This window comes from Erythrolamprus reginae, chromosome 6 (genome assembly GCF_031021105.1).
Source record: "Erythrolamprus reginae isolate rEryReg1 chromosome 6, rEryReg1.hap1, whole genome shotgun sequence".
In the NCBI taxonomy this organism is placed as follows: domain Eukaryota; kingdom Metazoa; phylum Chordata; class Lepidosauria; order Squamata; family Dipsadidae; genus Erythrolamprus; species Erythrolamprus reginae.
The window spans coordinates 55148623-55169191 of NC_091955.1; the positions used below are offsets into that span (position 1 = coordinate 55148623).

The 20569-nt window shown below is 36.8% G+C and overlaps 1 protein-coding gene across 10 annotated transcripts in view; it reads right to left on the reverse strand.

Annotated features, from left to right (window-relative positions):
* The window catches only part of CEP290 (centrosomal protein 290), a 75450-nt gene that overhangs the window by 39757 nt on the left and 15124 nt on the right, over positions 1-20569 (reverse strand). For 6 of the 10 annotated variants that reach the window (XM_070755783.1, XM_070755784.1, XM_070755782.1 and 3 more), the window contains exons 8-24: positions 16792-16944; positions 16095-16277; positions 15113-15202; positions 14900-15022; positions 13787-13807; positions 13574-13697; positions 12911-13083; positions 12166-12328; positions 8480-8580; positions 8315-8402; positions 7609-7721; positions 6090-6182; positions 5731-5815; positions 4462-4604; positions 3127-3291; positions 2116-2265; positions 1630-1745 (exon numbers count right to left, since the gene is read on the reverse strand). In XM_070755783.1, the coding sequence (XP_070611884.1) occupies positions 1630-1745; positions 2116-2265; positions 3127-3291; positions 4462-4604; positions 5731-5815; positions 6090-6182; positions 7609-7721; positions 8315-8402; positions 8480-8580; positions 12166-12328; positions 12911-13083; positions 13574-13697; positions 13787-13807; positions 14900-15022; positions 15113-15202; positions 16095-16277; positions 16792-16944 (2084 nt within the window). The remainder of the gene's footprint in view (positions 1-1629; positions 1746-2115; positions 2266-3126; positions 3292-4461; positions 4605-5730; positions 5816-6089; positions 6183-7608; positions 7722-8314; positions 8403-8479; positions 8581-12165; positions 12329-12910; positions 13084-13573; positions 13698-13786; positions 13808-14899; positions 15023-15112; positions 15203-16094; positions 16278-16791; positions 16945-20569) is intronic. The other 4 variants (XM_070755790.1, XM_070755791.1, XM_070755788.1 and 1 more) reach the window with 3 other exon arrangements.

Genomic DNA, 20569 nt, shown 5'->3' on the forward strand with positions numbered 1-20569 from the left:
GAGATCGACCCCTAGGCCCCTCCTTTGTGGGGTTCCTCAGAGGTGGGTCCTCTCTCCTCTCCTATTCAATATCTACATGAAACCGCTGGGTGAGATCATCCAGGGTGGGTTACCAGCAATATGCTGACAATACTCAGCTGTAAACCTCTACCCCATGTCAGTTCAGTGAAGCGGTGGAAGTGATGTGCCGATGTCTTGAAGCTGTAAGGGTCCGGATGGGAATTAACAGGTTAAAACTCAGGTGGGTCCTTCCTCCTAAAGACGATTCCATCTGACCGTCTTTGGTCCTAGCGGGAGAAGCAGTTTCCCCCTTGGATAGGGCTCGCAACTTGGGTATCCTCTTAGATCCACAGCTGAGGCTAGAGCAACATCTCTCAGTTGTGGCTACGGGGGCTTTTGCACAAGTTTATCTTGTCTATCAGTTGCAGCCCTACCTCAACCAGGGGACACTCTGCACAGTCACTTACGCCCTCATCACCTCTCATCTTGACTATTGCAATGCGCTTTACATGGTACTACCCTTGAAGAGCATTTGGGGACTTAAGCTGGTGCAAAATGCAATGGTGCATACAATAACATGTGTACCAAGGTATACCTGTCTCCATCTTTAAGCAAGCTGCATTGGTTGCCAGTCGGTCTCCAAACTCAATTCATGATTTTGGTTATTACCTTTACAACCCGAAATAGCTCAGGGCCAGATTATTTACAGGATCGTCTCCGCCCTCATACTTCACTGCGGCCAGTAAGGACTTTCTCCAGGTCCCGTCTGCCAAGCAATGTCAGTTGGCAGAACCTCGGGGAAGAGCCTTCTCTATGGTGACTCCTCACTAACAGTCTTCCAGAAAGCCATTAAGATCTGGCTTTTCCGGCAGGCCTGGAACTAGATTGACTTTAATGTATGTTTGGTTCTTTTTATGATATTATTGGTTTATGATATTATTAATTTTATTGTTGTATTTTGATTGCATTGTACTATTGTTGTATTTATGTCTCTTTTTAGTCACTCTGAGTCCATTTTGGAATGAGCGGCATAGAAATACAATCAATCAGTCAATCAATCGATCAATCAATCAGTCTAATAATTTGAACATTCTATAGGCATTTATAGTTATTGATTTACTTCATTGCAGCAAAAAGCAAACAGCCAGTTTCAGCACAGTCTGATCCCGCTAGCAATTCGCCTCCATGCAGCTTTAGTTTCACTTTCATTTTAGCACGTGGTCTTGCCAGCAACTTCAATCAATCAGCTGTGTCAGGAGGCAGATAATCAGTGACTTGTGCTAAGCAGGCTCTGCTGCTGTTTGTTGCAATGAGGTAAATTACTAGCAGGCAGAGACCAAAGAGTAGGGGATGATGGGTGGGGCTGCATTGGGTGTATAAGACACACCCAGGTTTTCACCCTCTTTTGGGGGGCAAAAAGGTGCGTCTTATACTCCAAAAATACAGTAATTTTTTTTTGACACAAGAATATCAATTTTAACATTTGTAATTTGGCAATATGAATCCATAAAGGAGTAAAACTACTAAAAGCTGAATTGAATTCATTATAGGGCAACATTCTCATTTCTTCCATTAACAAAGATATCTTGACTTTCTAATCAGAAGAATCAGAAGGAAAAATCACTATACCCTTGATATTCTTTATACAGCAAGCCTTGTTGATGGCGAATAACTGCAAATTTTCTCTTATATTCTTCTATTGACGCTTCTAATTTTTTGAAGAGTTGTTCTTTGTTTTCAAATTCCTAATAATACACATAAATTAAAAATATGATACCTCTCTACTTCAATTCCAATATTAGTGCTTGGAACTTGACTTCTTGGAAGTTAAAGTTAGCGAATTAATATTTAACAGAAATGGATTTAATTGTATAAGCATATGTTAACAAAAAAACCTATGCTCATTTTATGTAGACATACTATTTGTGTGTGTGTGTGTGTGTGTAATATATATTATATAGTAAGCATACTTGTCTATAAATAGTTTTAGGAAAAAATATTAATTGAAAAGCTGATTAAGTTTAATTCTCATGAATGAAGAAACTATATGTGCATATTCTCCCTGAACAGATTGGACATATAGAAATACATATGCCACAGTTGAATGTTATTTACCTGCAAAAGGTGTATTAAATATTCATTCTGGGAATTAATTATGTTCACACTAGAAGGAGACATCCCTTCTGGAAGATTTGGTGATTTAAATATTATGTTGCCACCTTCAGATTTTTTCAGCATATCAATTTCATTTTCTAGATTTGCAATCTGAAAAATATACATTAGAAAATAACATTGCAGAGTGGAAAAAATCTCAGAAATCTCTGAAGTTTTATCTAGCCCATCTCACTAAAACTATTGTTCCATGGTTATAAACTAGAAAACATTCCCAAGAAGTCCATAATACCAATTCATATTATACTATATATAAAGCTTCATATATTTTAACAGCTTTCAAATACGTACAGCAGAAGAGCACTTGGACCATCACTCCTTCAATCACAACAGATATAATAATAAATAATAAAAAATTATTATTATTATTATTATTATTATTATTATTATTATTATTATTATAATTCACTAATGAAGTATTTGTATTTGTATTTATTAGATTTGTATGCCGCCCCTCTCCGAAGATTCGGGGCGGCTAACAACAGTATAAAAAGACAATGTAAACAAATCTAATATTAAAAACAATCTAAAAAACCCCAATTTAAAGAACCACTCATACATACAAGCATACCATGTATAAATTCTATAAGCCTAGGGGGAAGGGAAATTTCAATTCCCCCATGCCTGACGGCAGAGGTGGGTTTTAAGGAGCTTGCGAAAGGCAAGGAGGGTAGGGGCAACTCTGATATCTGGGGGGAGCTGGTTCCAGAGGGTCAAGGCCGCCACAGAGAAGGCTCTTCTCCTGGGTCCCACCAAACGACATTGCTTAGTCGACGGGACCCGGAGAAGGCCAACTCTGTGGGACCTAACAGGTCGCTGGGATTCATGCGGCAGGGACAAATAAGCAATTCCATTAAAAGCAACTTGAAACACAAATAGCTCTGAATGGGACCCCTCTTAACTTTTTTCCAATAGTAGCAGAGATAATTTTGAAAGCCAGGGTAACCTACATACCTTTGTACTTGCTTTAGCAAGCTGATTGGAAAAGTTTACTGCTTCTTTTCGAGATTCTCTCAATTCTTTGCGCAATTCTTCATTTCGGCCTGTCAGTTGATCCACTTGGACCTTCAAATGCAAACTGGCATCAAAAGGTCCTTCTGCATTCTTTAATTCAATCGCCTGTCAACAATTAATTAATGACAAAAATAAGTATTTTCAATTAAATTATGGAAAATTTTCAGTTCCTCCCAAATAATAGAACTCTATTAGTAGTCCAAGTACTCCACAAGACAATGGTCTCCAAAACTTTTGGGACTATGCTTCCTATCATTTGTAACTTCCTGGATTCATAGATTAAAATAAGTTCATTTAATGTTCTATAGAGCTTAATTTAAATGTAATTTAAATTTAATTTAAATGTAATTTAAATTTAATAGAGCTTAATTTAAAATCTTGAAGAATAATTTCTATGATGAAATGAAATATATCACTGAATTGCAATGAATAATATATGAAATCAGACACCAACATTATTCTATAACTCTCTTGGGAAAAAAATTATAAAGAATGAGGAAAACCAAAGGAATCAATTGGTTTGCAAACTGAAATACCAGCATTATCCTTTTCAAAAGATTACCATGAAAATTAAAAGAGAAAAACTCCAAGATAAGATATGGAGATCTGGCAGGTAATTGATTTTGGTCCCTTATGTAAGCTTTTTCGATTCATCTTTGTCTCTATCTCATCCCAAGCCATTATTACTTAACTTCATTAACAAAATAGCTAAAAATAGCTTAATAAGATTCCATCTATCGAGGTAGAGCAGCATATTAATAGTAATGATTAGGGTTATAGGCACATTCATGAAAGGCTGCTGAGGCACAACTCACTTACATAAACATTACAATAGCTAATTTACAATGCAAAGTATGATCAGTTTATATTTTTGCAGAATGGACCTCAACAGTCTCAGCAATTGCCCATTACCTCTTTTTTTTTTTTTTAGTCTCTTCTTATAAGAGTAAATGCTTGGCTCCTCCAGATAGATTCTAATGCCAAACTATTCAATATAGACAGGAAAAGATGGTACATGCCTTCTAGGTGACATTAGAGGAGAATCCTATTCTTAGGAATTCTGTCAGGAGGTTGTAAACACTTACAGGAGTTGTTGTCGCTATAATTAGTTTCACAGAATTTCTATATTCAGCTGGAGGCATAACTGATATTATCATATCAAAATATTTTCATATTTTCATATGCTATTTTTAACAAACTCATTAACATGAAATCCATTGAAAAATGAGAGAAATTTGACTAAACTAAATAATTAAAATCAAACAAGAGACTTACATTTACTAACCGTTCCAGACTAGGAATTATAAGAGCACTTTCTCCATCTTTCACACCTGGATCCTTTTGCAAATCCTTTATCGCTTGTAAAATTTCTTTCATGCCTTGTTGAAAGTGCTTGTTTTCTTGTACCAACTCTTTCACTACAATTATAAAGTATATTGTTCACATCAGGGCACCACAGAATGGAACAAGTTCACATTCATGTGCATTTTTATTAGATAGGCTTGAAACAGCAGCTTGACTCCTTATTGCCACTTAGGTGTACTATTCTATATTGGGATTTGAAATTCGTAGAGAAGTTTCAAATTAGTCCCAAAAGCAACAGCCCAATTGTTGGCAAGTTGTGAGGGCAATTCAGTTGCAACAAGTTAAAGGTTTGGAAGCTCACAACTGTTGTTTCTCTGTGGTAATGCAAATGCCATGGAACTCCCTGTCTCTTGAAATCTGACTAATTTTAGTAAGGCTTTAGAAAGTTGTTAAAAACATGATTGATTGGTTTAAAGATGACGCAATTTAGTTCTATTTTTTTGGTTGCTTTATGACTTTATCTGTGATTTCATTTTTGAGTTGCTTAGAACTTATTGTTATGTTTGTGGATATTTCTCATGACATCAAGTCCCTCAAGGCAGAGTTTGCCTTCCTCTAGTTTATGCAAAGGTTTGCCAGATTTAAAATAGAGACCAAGTTTAAATTGATTGATTCACTAACTGTTGAACAGTTTACACGTAGTTACATTTCTTATGAGAACTATAAACCCTTAGATATTCATTATCAAATTTACAGTTTCAATTTTCCTATCTTTCAGTTTTATCGATCAACAATTATTTTGACATTTATTTCTCTATTAAGCCTCAAACCTACAATTAGAAAGATTTAGATCTATACAGAATTAGAAAGCTATATTCAACTAATATCAAGACAGAAACTTGCTTCCCCTATTAGACAGAATTCTGTTATACTTTCAACATTAAAAGTTGCAAGACATATTTGGAAAACTTTGAGAAGCAAGTAGAATTCTGACCATTATTCATGCAATTGACTTACATTTTGGGATAACCCAGCTTACTATTATTGAAAAAAGGAAGGTGGGTTATAAATTAATACTTTTAGATTGCTAATATTCACTTTTTACTTGTGAAGTGACAATTGATATAATGAAAATATTTATCAATATTATTCAGAAAACTGAGCAATTTCCTCTATGTATTTTTTTTTAAACCATTTTTTAAACTTTAGACTAAAGCAATTTTAAAAAATTCAGCTTACAATTGGATTTCAATTTCATTATTGCAATCCTGTTTTGTTCCAAATCTTTTTCTCGTTCATTTAATTCTTTGGCAAGGTAGTCATTCTGTTAACAAAAATGACATAAGCATAAAAAATAGAATTCCAGTTTTAAAAATTGAATTAGTTAATAAATCATTCATTAAGAGATTGAAGAATCATAATTAAAACATACATGTCATACATTTTCAACAATGCACACGATCCAGTATATTTGAATATATGGATGATATAAATACCTCAGGCCAGGAAGTAATTACAGTCACAAAATATGAAATAATTTAATTGTTATCATGCTACAAACAGCAAGCTTTTGTATTATATTTGGAACCTTGAACTACCTCAAATTTCTGGCTCCTGCATCTTTCAAGCTCTACCTCTGCATTTTTATTCAGTGTGTTCTTGGCGAATATGCCTCTTAATATCTGCTCATTCTGAAGAATAAGTAATAATTAGTGCATAATTATCTATGTCTTAGCATAAATAAGCTTTAATATTACCTATGTCTTGTCAACCTACGGTTGCCTATCAACTGAATACTAAAGAATTTCTAGATTATCAACATTTGTTAATTGTAGGGCACATACAAGGAACAAAGAATTAGATATTTGGCTACAAGCTTAGCTATTCTTTATTAATAAGGTTATGAAGGCAGATCTATATGAATCTCTTTTTCCCAAAACATTTACTCGATAGATTAAGATAAGACTTGCTGGATAAGTCTAACACAGATTCTCCCATCTATAGAGAGATTTTTGTATATTCCCTTTCTTTCTTAGCCTCAGCACAATCTTATACAACAGTATTACAATTCTGCTATAAAAATAGGGAAATGCCCATTTGTCCACTTAAGATCAGTCGGGCAATGACAATTTATTCAAATAAATATTATGATCTACCCATTATTATGATAACTAGTGACTGTGACATAGTAATCTAAAAGTATATATGGAAGGTGTCTCACCTCTGACCTAAGGAACATTATTTCACTCCTCAGCTGTCTTATGAGATTTTCAACTCGATCTACCTGATATGCTTTCAATGACTGACCATATTCTCCTTCCAAGAATTCTACTGGCCATGATTCTGAAAAATACAGGTCTTTGCTGGTGTCTTGCAAATCTGTTCTCAAATCCATCAATTTTATTTCAGAATTGTCTTCCTCATTTTTTAACAGGATTTCCTGCACTATATAGGATGATATAGGCTTCCTGAGGAGAGAAGATGGCAACCCTTCCTGAAAGTCCAAGGGTTGTTTCTGTACAGAGCACAATGGCATTTGGGCATAACAAGAAGCTTCTGTTTTCTTCATCTCCCTTTCCTCTCTTTGTACATGATGCTTTTTATCAGCCCTTTCAGTTCTTTCCAGCACAGAAAATGAAAGTGGACAATCTACGCTGTTCGAATTCTTATTGCTGACTGAACATAACGCTGTCCCTAGAATTTCTGTGGATGTTTGCTCTAGTGAACTGTAAAACTCATCTACTGCAAAAGCCTTAGAACTATCACTGTTATCTTCCACTTGTACCTGTGGAGCAAGTTAAGAATGAGAAAAGAAACTTTTTTCACTTTTTCAGACAAACGTGGAAAAACTCAATTTAATTCCACAGGTCTTTCAGAAAAACAAATAAGTATTTCATCCTAAAGTATGCTTTCTTTTCCCTTTTAAATATATACTTTCATTCTCAATATGAGTAATGCTTAATACTCTACTCAGCCACACATGGAAATAACAAAGTATTACACATTATGAAAGAGTGTTTAAAATAATTTTCTTGTATACAGTGTGTGATAAATAGTATTTCTAAACTGTATACTTTCAGAAATTGAGTCAAATTGGAAGTTCAAAAGAATGGCTACCTTTGTTTTAAGTTTATCAAAGTTAGATGTACTCATTAATTCAGATCTCTCTCTTTTTATCTTTAAATCTTCAGTAAAATTGTCAATCAGCTGTAGATCATCTGCATCCAGTCCTATTTGGAACAAAATTTTCAGACAAAATTAACTTCAGGCAGATCTGAGAAGTAAAAGTTGAGAAATAGACTTTACCAAAGCAAATGTAAAAAAATCCTCAATGTTTTGCTCTCTTAGATTGATAGGAGATGTCAACATCATATTAAAAAAATAGCAGCTCAAACTTTTATCACACTGTACAAAGTAAGTGAAGAATCGCATAAAGCAAAGGCTAGAACTATCAACACTGATTAATCTGATGTAAATTATAGAACTAAAACTACTTAAATAAAAAAAACATGTAGCAACAGATCAGACACAGTACTAAGATTTAGCAAATTCTTTTACATATAGTTTAATGGAAAATACTGTGTTTGCAATGAAATACTACATTATACTTGTAACATGCAATAAAACTAAGAATTTATTTCTTTTTTATTAAATTTGTATGCCACCCTCTCACTATTCAAAGGTGACTTTATTATTATTAAATAATAGAATTATTCAGTCTGACTCCTAAATATTGGAAAATATTTTTAGATTGATCAAAGAATGATAATCAATTGTTTATCTCATTGCTAAATTATGTTTTAAAAAATAAGTACCAGCTTACCTAAAGTTGCAGCTCTTCTTCCTTTCTCCTGAGCCAATTTACGGATTTGTTGTTTCAGGGTAACTCTTTCTTCTTCTAATCTTTCAATCTGCATTGAAGTTACATGGCATTATTTCTTTGTACCTTAATTTTTATGAAAAGCATTAAGTGAACATTATGACTTGCCTCTTTCAGCAGAACTTGATTTTCAGCCTTGTATTGTTGTTGCTTTAATGCTTTGCTATTTTTCAGTTCAGTTAAATCAATCATTGTTTTTGGATCAAGCCCTAAAATGAAACAGATCATGCTTAGAGATTATCTGTAGATTTGATTATACTGTACACCGTAATCCCTCGCTACTTCACGGTTCAGCTTTCGCGGATTTGCTACTTCACAGGTTTTTTCAAAGGGGGCTTATGCCCACTCTATCGCGGATAACGGAGGAAAATCCAGGAAAACTGTGAAATATGAATATCGCCCCCCCCCCCTTCAATCCCCATTCCTGGCAGAGGCATTACGCCTTAGAACGGTGGTTTGTGTGTGGGGGGAGGAACTGCAGCTGCGGCTTCCTTCAGCCCGCGCGTCACGGGGAAGGCTCAGCTTGTCGTGTCCTCCAGTTCGTGGATGTTTCTCAACTCTCGGAAGGTCATCCGCTGCCGCCCAACTACAGGAAAGCCACTACCACCGCCATAGTTCCCTCTAAGCTGAGCAGTGAGCAATCGCTCACTTAAAAATCATCATCAACTCAGAGTTTTCCAAACCTGCCCAGAAGCGGAGAGGGAAAGACTGAGAGGGAAAGAGAGAGATAGGAAGAGAGAGAAACAGATAGAAAAAAGAGAGGAAGGAAAAGAGAAAGAAAAAGAATGGGAGTAAGGAAGAGAGAAAGAAAATCAAAATCTAGTTTGAAACTAGCTCAACTATTTAAGTGGCATTTTGATATTGATAGAGTTGCCCTATTATGAGCTCACTGTTATAGACACACAGTACAGTATTTTATTTTGAAATTCTCTGAGGCAAAACAGGGTGGGTTTTTTTATTTGTTTGTTTGTTTGTTTATTTATTTAATATTTTTGTGCCGCCCAGTCCCCCCCCCCCCCAAAAAAAAATTAGAGGGAACACTGACCACCGCTGCTGACCACTGAGAGAAGCTGGTCTCTCTCAGCAGTCAGCAGCGATGGGTTGTTAACAATACAGGGAGGGTTTTAAAAGCCCAAATAAAAGTTAAATACATAAAAAATATCTTTCCTCTACTTCACGGAAATTCGTTTTTCGTGGGTGGTCTTGGAACGCATCCCCTGCGAAAGATGAGGGATCACTGTAATTGCTGGACTGGGTGATATGGAAAGGTGTATTGAGGGAGATCAAGATCCCTTATAGCATCTTGTTGACGCTTTGCATGTTTCTTAGTTAAGTATTTATACTGAGCGTAAACCTCAGCCATTCGTTTTCTTTGTCCTCCAATATTCATTTCAGTTATGTTGAAAATGCAGGTTCTTATTAAATATGGCAAAAACAGACCATCTTTTGATAATAGTAGCAGCACTGTACTAATTCTTTTAAACTTAACTATTAGGTTCTTGGTTTTGTTGGAGCTTGGAAGTGCACTAATAATGTTATTTACTATAGTTTGGTAACAAAACATCTGAAAGAAAATCACCAAACTCGGACAGTACCAAAAACCCTGCAGTTAAACCCTGAGCTACAAATATTCTCTCAGTATTTCTGTGTAAAAACATATACTGGGGTGGAATATAATTTGGATTCCCATGATAGCAAGTGATAGCAAAGTTTAGATAGTTTGGTTGAGAGAAGGAGGATCAAGATAGCTCCTCCATACAACTTCTGAATATATCTTTAATGATGTAAGTAATTGTTTAGTTTGGTAAGATTTATTTCCATGGGTGAGGAATAATAAAGGGAACTGCTTAGAAGTAGTAACTCCATGTTGTTTTTCTTGGTTTTGAAGGCCACGTGTTCAGACATGCATAAACTAAAACAGCCATGACAGGCTTAGTTTTTTTCAGAAAGATTTCCTTACCCTAACACAGTGATGGTGAACCTTTTTTGGCTCAGATGCCAAAAGACTGCGCGCATGCACACTCTAGTATGCACACGGGTACCCACACCCATAATGCAATGCCCTCCCCCCATGCATGCGCACAAACCCCCCACTGCTCCTCTCCCACAGGTTCACAGCTTCACTGAAGCTATGGAGCTGCCCTACTATTTATCTTCAGTGGAGATGCCCTACTACTTACCTTCAGATAATTGCAACCAGGCCTTGCACATCTCAGCCCATTTTTTCTGCAGCCTGCAAGCTTTCCTTCTATCCAGAGCACTGTTATCAGCTGCAGAGGCCTTTCCTAAAGGCCCTTTCGGTAGCTGATAACAGAGGTCCAGATCGATCTGAAGCTCTGTTATCAACTGCAGAGGCCCTTAGGAAACCCTTGCTGGCTGCAGAAGAAATAGATCAAGGTATGACAGACCTGGCTGCAACTGTCCAAAGCCAAAGAAGTTCCTGAAGACCCTTGACAGTGAAAAGGAGGCTGGGGGTGACACACAAAAGTGAACTTTTGGTTGGCCCATTGGGCCATTTTTCACCATCCCCAAGCCTCTGGAAGCTTTCCTGAAGCCCAGGGAGAGCAAAAATGGCTGAAAAGACAATCAGAAAATCAGATGGCCAGTGTATGCATGCTGGAGCTGAGATAGGACAATGCCTCACTTGTCCTCAGATATGGCTCAGCCACCTGTAGCACGCATGCCATAGGTTCACCATCACTGCCCTAATAGAAAAACAGTGTGATCATGGATGGCAAAAAATCAGTGGGAGACAACGAGGTCAATTTGGACAAATCCAACTGACCTAGTTAACATAGAGCTCCTTAATATTAACAACTTAATATGTAAACTTAATAAAATGAAAATAAAGATCAAAAGCTAAAGAAAGAAATCCCTCTAAGTTAAAGAATTCCTCACTTTTCATTCTACTCCCAATTCCTATTATGTGTTCTGACCTAGGTTTCCTGAGACAGCATAAATCACCAATGTAGTCCCAAAAAGCCTTCGTTTTATTTCAGTGGCTGTGAATTATGTTCATTCGCAGCCATAATGAGTCCCAAACAGTTTTAATTGGTACAACAGAAGTCTGCCACAATCTTTCTGGGTGCTATTATCACAAGGCTGATAATAGCACCCATCTTTATCACTCTTGGCAAGCTGTCAAAGGCCAAACGGGAGCAGAGTGTCAAAACAAAGCTGATGAGTTAAACCAACCTGACTGAACCAAGTTGCTTCCTGCAATGGCTCATGTCTGCTTGCTCCTCTTTTATGTCTTATGAAAGGGGCCAATCATCTCTAAGCCTTACTCCCAAGTATCTCTTTTTTTCCTTAACTGCTCTTGCCTTATGGAAGCTCTGTGCATGTGCGCATTGGGAACAGGCTCTCCCTGTTTCTCTGCCTCACTGATGTCCGGCACAGAACTCTCAGTTGGCTCTGGACCCATCTCTGTCTCTGACACAGACCCCTCTCCAGACATGCCCATGTTCATCACCAGCCTCCTCACTGTCTTAACTCTGCTGCATCCACAATGTTTTATCGAATAACACTACCAATGTAATAAAAGTGTCATTTTACTAAACATCTTCTCAATGCTCTTAAACTCCAGATAAAAATTGCTTTAATTAGAATTGCTTTAATCATCCATTCTCTCTACGAAGAATCAGAAGACTTGTTGCTCAAATTTACCTACGAAGAATTTATCAGTTCTACTCAAGACAGCTAAAAAAAAAATCCCTGAAAAAACTAAGTAATGAAGACATGCTAAATATATTATTTAAATACCATGTTATCTAATCAATCTGATATGGTCATACCTAGCTGTTCCCGAAGATCTTCATTTTCATCAAGAAGATCATTGATTTTAAATTCAAGTTTATTAACTTCTTTAATTAATGTTTCAATTTCACTGTTTCTTATTTTGAGTTGCTTTTTTAAACCTTTTATTTCAGCAACAGCATCTTCCAGGCCGTATATTCCCTTGGAAAAGAAAAGATTAGAAAATATTATCAATATATCACAAATACATATAAAACATATAATAAAATATTTAAGAAACTGGAATTATGATCTTAAGTCCATTAATTATCTTTCAAACTCAGTTTTAGCATATTTTTCAGCCAACAAATAAAATATGGAAGGAGATAGAGAGAGAAAACCTGCAGGACAAAGACTCTTCCTTTGCTGGCGTATTTGCACATTCATTAAATTCAAAAATAACAAATTAAAAACAGATGAATGTAAATTGTGTATGTGCATGTTTGTAAGAGAAGTGATGGTATGCAAATTGTGACTGCATTAATACTACAATGAAATGAGTGAATTAATTAGCATGTGCAAGAATAATAAATGAACAATGGGTGCAGAACACAAAAAAGAAGAGAGAATAGCATAAGAAAATTATGTTTCTGAACTTTTGATTCTGGCCCAATACTTCCCCAGCTCCTGTCCCATCAGTTGCTGGCATACATTTCCCCCTACTAGTAAGGGAACACCTCTCTCAATTTTAAGGACATTGACTGCTTCTGCCTGGAAGATATTTTCTTCAATCAAAAGACATACAGTTTCATAATCTTTCACTCGTTTCAGAGTTTCAATAAGTTCTTTGTCCTTTTCTCTTGCATCGGCTTCTGCAAGTTCTGCTGTCCTTTCACTATCCTTGAATTTCTCTTCCAGCATCCGTAACTTTCCTTGCATTTCCTCAATACGATTCTGTTGAGTAATCGATAGCCCGCCTGAAATAAAAATAAATGTTTAATTAGTTAATATTTCTATAGAATTGAAAGGAGAAACATATTCAATACATGACATTAAAAGTAAAAATATAGTAGAAAATTAACAACCAGTAAATTATTTTTAAAAAAATAAGATCAGCTTCCTTTCCACTATAAAAATTTAATCCAAGAGAGTCAAGGACATTAAATCCAAGCTTAAAGTAGCAACAAGTCCTGAAAAATTTTGATATGTGGACAGCATAGTCTTTCAGTGGAAAATATCTTACTACTTCGTGTATGTATGTGTATATGTGTGTATTTGTGTGTGTGTGTTAAAATTCCACCTAATATTACTCAAAGTTAAGTGTCAGCATATGACCTGATTACTGAGGTGCTGCTTTCCTTCTTAACTACATTTAAGGCTATAATCAAACACTGCAAATTCAAACAGTACTTCATTGTTTATTGTTTACCTATTGACATTAGGACAGAAACACTTTCAAATATTTACTTTTATCTTTCTGGAGTTCTCTTTTCATATCCTCAATGATCGATACATTTTTCTCCATCTCCACTGTATATTGTTCAATCTGTTCAGTGAGCAATTTGATCTGGCTGTCTCTTTCTTGCACACCCTAAAGAGAGTTTTTTATTTAATAAATAATACATGGAACATGCTCTTAAAGTACACCAAAATGATCAACAGAAAGACAAATGTACTTACAACACAGAGTTCGGATATTATCTAGAAGGATGAGCAAAGGGAGCAAAAAAATAAATAAAGCAGAGAAATAAAAATAAAATAAATTGCTTACAACTTCATGACGTCAACTAAATTAATCACAACTAAATGCTATCTCCCAAATGGTTTCATTTTCTTCTAAACAGACATGAGGTACATACAGCAGTATTTCACGGGCGGATTCCCATTTGCTTCTCCTGTGTGCAAGCACACGTGTCCCAGCGAGATTTTGCTTCTGCATATGCGCAGGAAACAAAATCTTGTATGGGGATATGCATGCAAGAGTGATTTCGGTGGGTGTTTTTTCTTTTATGCAGAAGCAAAAAATTGCCAAAACCTCTCTCGCACGTGCATCCCATCACCAGATTTTGCTTCCTGCAAATGCACAGAAGCAAAATCTTGCCGGAATATGCACATGCGCACGCAGAAGATGCAAAATTGCATGCGCGACTCAACTTTTACTACTGGTGTGGGGTCTTTTACCATTTGGGTAGCAACCCACTACTGCAGTATTTCAGATTATCATAAATTCAGGATAAACTAATGCATTAATTACTACCATGAGCTCCCCTGTAGGCAAGAAGTAAGACTGCTAAAGGGAGAAAACCTGGCATGGGATTGAAGGGGAGAGGGCAAGAGTTGGGAATATATCATTATAAGAGGAACAACCAAATAAGCTTTGTTGAGCCCATGCAATTAAGCTGTTTTTCCTAGTTCTCCTTATTCAAAAAGGAACTATGCAATGCTCCATTCTCCCACCCCACCCCACTCCATTTCAAAATTTCAAAATGTATTGTGTTAAGGAACCAATTAACTTCCCAAACATATAATGACCTCCTCACCAAACATTTCTGTCCCTTCAAATCAACTATGTTAATAGATTTTAAAACTCATATAGTACATTTTATGGGGGGAAATGATTAAAAGTAATGAATTTAGTGGTAAAATATTCAAAATGCTGCATAAATACAGTTCTGTAAAACAGGTTTCTAGATACGGCCATACAAAAGTGGGTTTGAAGATAATTACTGCATTATATTTTCTAGTAATGTGCATATTTATTTCATAAATGTATGGATACAAACATGTGGATACCTGCTGGAGGGCAAGAACATTGCTCTTGTCAGCATCCATCTGGGCCATTTTCAGCTTCTCTTTTAGAGTCAACAACATTTCCTGATATTCAATTATTTCATCATCTTTGGAAGCCAAAATTCTCTGCAAGATAAAAGGAGACAAAAAGAATCTTAATTATGGCAAAACACAAAACAAATAGCTAAAACGCAGTTAATGTTAGTTGTGAAATACCTTCCACTCCTCCACTTTTTCATTTACAGCTGCAATAAGTGGGTCATCTTCTTCATTCTTTGCTTTAAGTTGCTCTGACAGCTCATGCACCTGCATTGAGATACAATTCATAATATAAGCCAGTGAAGGTGAACCTATGGCATGCGTGCCACAGGTGAAACACAGAGCCAAATCTGAGGGCAGGTGAGACTAGACAAAGTCTATTACCACAGACATGTGAATGATCCTTCTAAGCCAATGATGGTGAACCTGTGGCATGTGTGCTACTGGTGGCACATGTGAGGAGGGCATGTGAGATGCCGTCCTATGTCAGCTCCAGCGTGCATGCGCAGGCACAGGCCAGCTGATTTTCGGCCTTCTTTCTGGCCGTTTTCGGTCTCCCCAGGCTTCAGGAAAGCCTCCTGAACTCTGGAGATGGTGGGAAAATGGCCCAATGGCCCAACTGTTTGGCCTGCTAGGCCATCTTTTGCTCTCTCCAGGCTTCAGGAGGCTTTCCTGAGCCCTGGGGAGAGCAAAAAACAACCCAACGGTCCTGAGGTTTGAGTGAGATCTGTGCAAATGCATGGAGGGGCAGTGTAGGGGGGGTTGTGCATGCACATGGGGCAGCACAGGGATTGTGTGCATGTACAGGAGAGGGCATTGAATTACGAGTGTGGGCACATGGACAGTATCCGGCGTGCACATACCCTTTTGGTACCCAAGACAAAAAATGTTCACCATCACTGATATAAGCTATTGACAGACTAATTACCAATGGGAATTTTCCAGTACACATAATTGGACCTAGTTGCTTTCTTACGATTTACACATAAAAGATACTAATATCTTTTTCAAAGGATAAGGCCCTGACAAGTGCATTGCAGATAAACTTCAAATTTGGTACTATTTAGCTCTCTTAAAATCAACATAACTAACTTAATCCTTTGTATTCTAATTTTAATGCTTTGTGCATCTGCTTTCTTGTATGCAAGGTGCCTCATACCTGTAGTCTATATTGCTCTTTTTCCTTGCTTAGCTGGTCCATGGCAATATCAGACTGTTGCACCACAAATTTCATTTTATTGTATTCATCAGTCATATTCTCCATTTCTTGCACAGATTCTTCTAAATTCTTCCTCATTTCCTGGTTTTGTGCTTCTAACTTTTCATTAGCTTCTGTCAAATTCTACAAATGTAAAACAGACGTTTTCCCATGAAATGTATGTTTTGATATAAGAAGCAATTCTTAAATTGATCAAGCTATATTAAATTGTCCCCTAAGAAAGTCTAGAAGATAACAATATAATAATAAGCAAAGTTCTTAAATGCAGGGACATCCAACCATAAAATAAATCATTACAATTAGTTCACGAAACAACATATGGATTTTGGCAAGTTTTAGAATATCTGAAAAAATATATTCTCATTAGCATGATGGCTGACATGCAATGCTCTAATGAACAACCAAGCCCTTCATTTTATTTTAAAGTTTCTCCTGAGTTGCCCCATCATTAGTTTAATTTGATTGACTAAATTGGCAGGACTTTTCCTACTAGATTCATCATGGCTCGATTACTGCAATGCAGTCTACATGGGGCTACCGTTAAAGAACGTTCAGAGGCTTCATTTAGTCCAGAATGCAGCCGCGCGAGCTGTCATGGGTGTACCCATATAAACCTATATAACTCTCTGAATCTTACCTGAATTTCATCTAGGTATTCAACAAGCTCAAAATTCTTTTTTGATAACTGTGACCTGTAATCTGAGTCTTCTCCTCTTCTTGAGAGAAGTGTTTCCTTTTGTGTTTCTAACTGTCTCTGATAGTCAATAGCATCCTGATGAAGCTGCTCATTCTGCAGAAAAAGAAAATTAAAATATGAAACTGCTGAACATAAGATATTAATATTTTCTGCAGCTGAGAAATATGCTAATAGATCTAGAACTAGGAACTAGAAGTAATAAACTAGAGAGACTTCATTTCATTAGATCTATTTAAGTGGAGGCTAGATGGCCACTTGAAATTCTTTAATTTTTATTCGTGCACCAAGTAGGGCCAGGGATGGGATATGATAATTGGCCCTTTCACCTTTAAAGAATCTATTTTTTAAATTAAGCTATTAAAACAAGCTAATACACTGAACACAGAAACTAACACTAATCCTCACCTTTTTCTTCATTCTTTTTTTCTTAAAAAAAAATAAGGCCAAAACAAGAAAAAAGAAGAAAATTTAAGAGATCAAACTTAGCAGGCAAAAAGAGAAAAGAGAAAAATATAAAGGAAGAAATAATACAGCATTATCTTAACAAGCAAGCACATTAACAACTTAACATTAGGGTCATTCCGTGTGAAGTGGACCAGTGGTCCCCATTTTACCATCTCAGATTTTGATGAAATTTGGCTTATAGTTTCTTTGATATAAAACTATGCTGTGCAAAATTTTAGTTCAGAAGAATAAAAATTGGGAGTTCTAGGAGACCTCAAGTAAAGGGTTACAAAATGCTGAGTGGGCAAAAATGACATTTTGGGCCAACTTCCAGAAGCTGTAAACGCGGCAGTTTCAGTAGTATGTTGGAGATATTTGGAAAACCTGCACACCTTGGAAGGCTTTATAAACTGGCAAAACCCCATGGACCTAGTCCTCTTACTTTTTACATGGTTCAGGCTCAAACCTTCCAAAAAAAAACCTCTCAAAAATGAATTTACAGCAATCTTCAGGCTGCTGTAGTTTCAAAACTACTTGGCCTTTCAGACTGATTTTTGGCAGGTGTACTAAGTACACAGCTGCAATGAGGACTTCCAATTTGCACCACTTTCCTTCAAGTTGTTGAAAAAATATAAGAGTTCAAAGTTGGTACTTAACGCATTTTTGCCAAATTTTGGCTATCTTTGATGCCCTGATTGATCCTGTGGGACCACTTCAATCCTGTTCAATTTAGCACCATTAGAAAGAGCAGATTCTCTTCTTTAAGAATATATTGCATCTTACACGAGGTTCCCAAGCCTCTTTTGGGTGTCTTTGCCTAGGTTCCCAAGCCTAAAGGATGTGCCTGAATGGTTCCCAAGCTGTAGTAAAACATCAGTACTACAGAGACAAGAATTTTTCTCTTTTAGCTGGGTTTTTTGGTAATTTACATTGTCATCCAAGTGCTGTAGTTGCTGGTACTGGAAGAACTGCTAGAATATGCTGTTCAGGAATCCAACAGGAATCTCCTCTGCTAGGACAATGATATGATTGTGCATGTCCACAGGAATGCATAAAGTTGATCAAGGCATCATGTTTTACAAATGATGTGTCACATACTTTGCCAATCCACCATTCATTGTCATAAACACAGGCAACTTATTGACCAAGCTGAAGTTCAGGAACATTTATCCCAGGTTCACTCACTGCGTCTTCTGACTTACAAAGCTTGGCAACAGATGAGGAAGAATCATTTGACCCTCTACTTAATGAAATTTGGTTCAAGTCAATTGGAATAAACTGGTGATTTTCACGAGTCCCAGCAACTGTGGAAGCTTTACTGAATCCTTTCTCTTGCGCAGATCGTGAAGATTCAATTTCATCATTGGAAACAAAAATGAACTTGATTTCATTTATTTTTTGTTTGCAAAATTCAGACAAGCCTTTTGCTGTGAAAATTTGGCTTTTTTAGGTCGTTGCAAACTAGCCTGAGCAGCTAGTTGCTTTACTGGGTCTTTTCTCTTGCGCAGATTGGCCTAGCAGAAGAGATTCCTGTTGGATTCCTGACAGGATATTCTAGCAGTTCTTCCAGTACCAGCAACTACAGAACTTGGATGACAGTATAAATTACCAAAAAACCCAGCTAAAATTATCAGTGAAAAATTCTTGTCTCTGCAGCACTGATGTTTTACTACAGCTTGGGAACCATTAAGACACGTTGTTGCAGTATAGCATAAATGTTAGAATAGGATTTATAAATCTGGACCTCTAGCATAAAAATACTCTGCTTACCCTAATTCTATAACCCAGGACAGGAAGGGCACTAACCTGCCTAATCTGCATTTCTGGCAATTACTACAGGGAAACAAAAGGGCTCAAATAAACATCTCACAATAAACAAAGTTTTCATCACTCCAGACAGGACATTATAGGATCAAAGGGGGGGGGGGGGATTTACATTGCCTGAAGCATACAACAGGACGACAGGGTAATTAAGGAAGATTAGTGAGATATGAAGACTTCAGAGAAATTAGGTGTGAGAAACATCTGCTGTTAGGAAGTTTCTAGGAAATTGTTTCTTGATATCTATGGGAAAAGGAAGAACTCAAAAGATACGTTTGAAGTTATGTTATTGGATGTATCATTTGACATGTACTGTATATGTAATTATCCCCCATTTCCTTATGTTCCCAAATAAAAAGGGGTACATGGCTCTACACCATGTCACTTCATCCAGAGAGAGAATGTGTCCAGTTTTTCTTTCTAGGATTCGTGTTCGTGAGTGACCCCACACGGCTGGGTTGCTCTTAGCCCCTTATTGAGGACATTGTCTTCACTAGGGACTTTGACAGCATCCACAACACGTCCTTTAGGCTTGGGAACCTAGGCAAAGACACCCAAAAGAGGCTTGGGAACCTCGTGTAAGATGCCCACCTTCAGGCTTGGGAACCTATGCCAAGTGCCCCACCCGTGGCTGGACATGCCTGGCTATCAGGCGTGACCTCTTGCCGATGAGCCACCATGGACCAACACATCTTTAAAGCACTGATTGACTTATACATCAATGGGTCTGTTTCCTCTATCATGCAACAATGCTTATTTAAAACCTGGTCTCACCCTTCCATTTCCTAACAAACATTCGTTTTTTAGTTTTCTTGAACACAGTCTTATAACATAATGTGTTCTTTATTTTTAAAAAATGCTGCTTATTGAAAAAAAGAATCACTTTTACTGCACTTGTATCAAGGGTGCAGTGCAGAAATCACAGGCTGCCCGCAAACAGTTGAGGACATTTTTCCAATCCTTATATGAAGGGACACCAAAATTAAAACAATATATTCTTAAAGAAGAGAGTCTGCTAATGGTGCTAAATTGAAGAGAATTTAAGCTATCCCACAGGATCAAACAAAGCATCAAAGATAGCCAAAATTTGGCAAAAACATGCTAAATATCAACTTTGAACTTTTATATTTTTTCAACAACTTGAAGGAAAGTGGTGCAAATTGGAAGTCCTCATTGCAGCTGTGTACTTAGTGCACCTGCCAAAAATCAGTCTGAAAGGCCAAGTAGTTTTGAAACTACAGCAGCCTGAAGATTGCTGTAAATTCATTTTTGAGGGGTTTTTTTTGCAAAGTTTGAGCCTGAACCATGTAAAACGTAAGAGGACTAGGTACATGGTGTTTTGCCAGTTTATAAAGCCTTCCAAAGTGTGCAGGTTCTCCAAATATCTCCAACATACTACTGAAACTGCCACGTTTACAGCTTCTGGAAGTTGGCCCAAAATGTCATTTTTGCC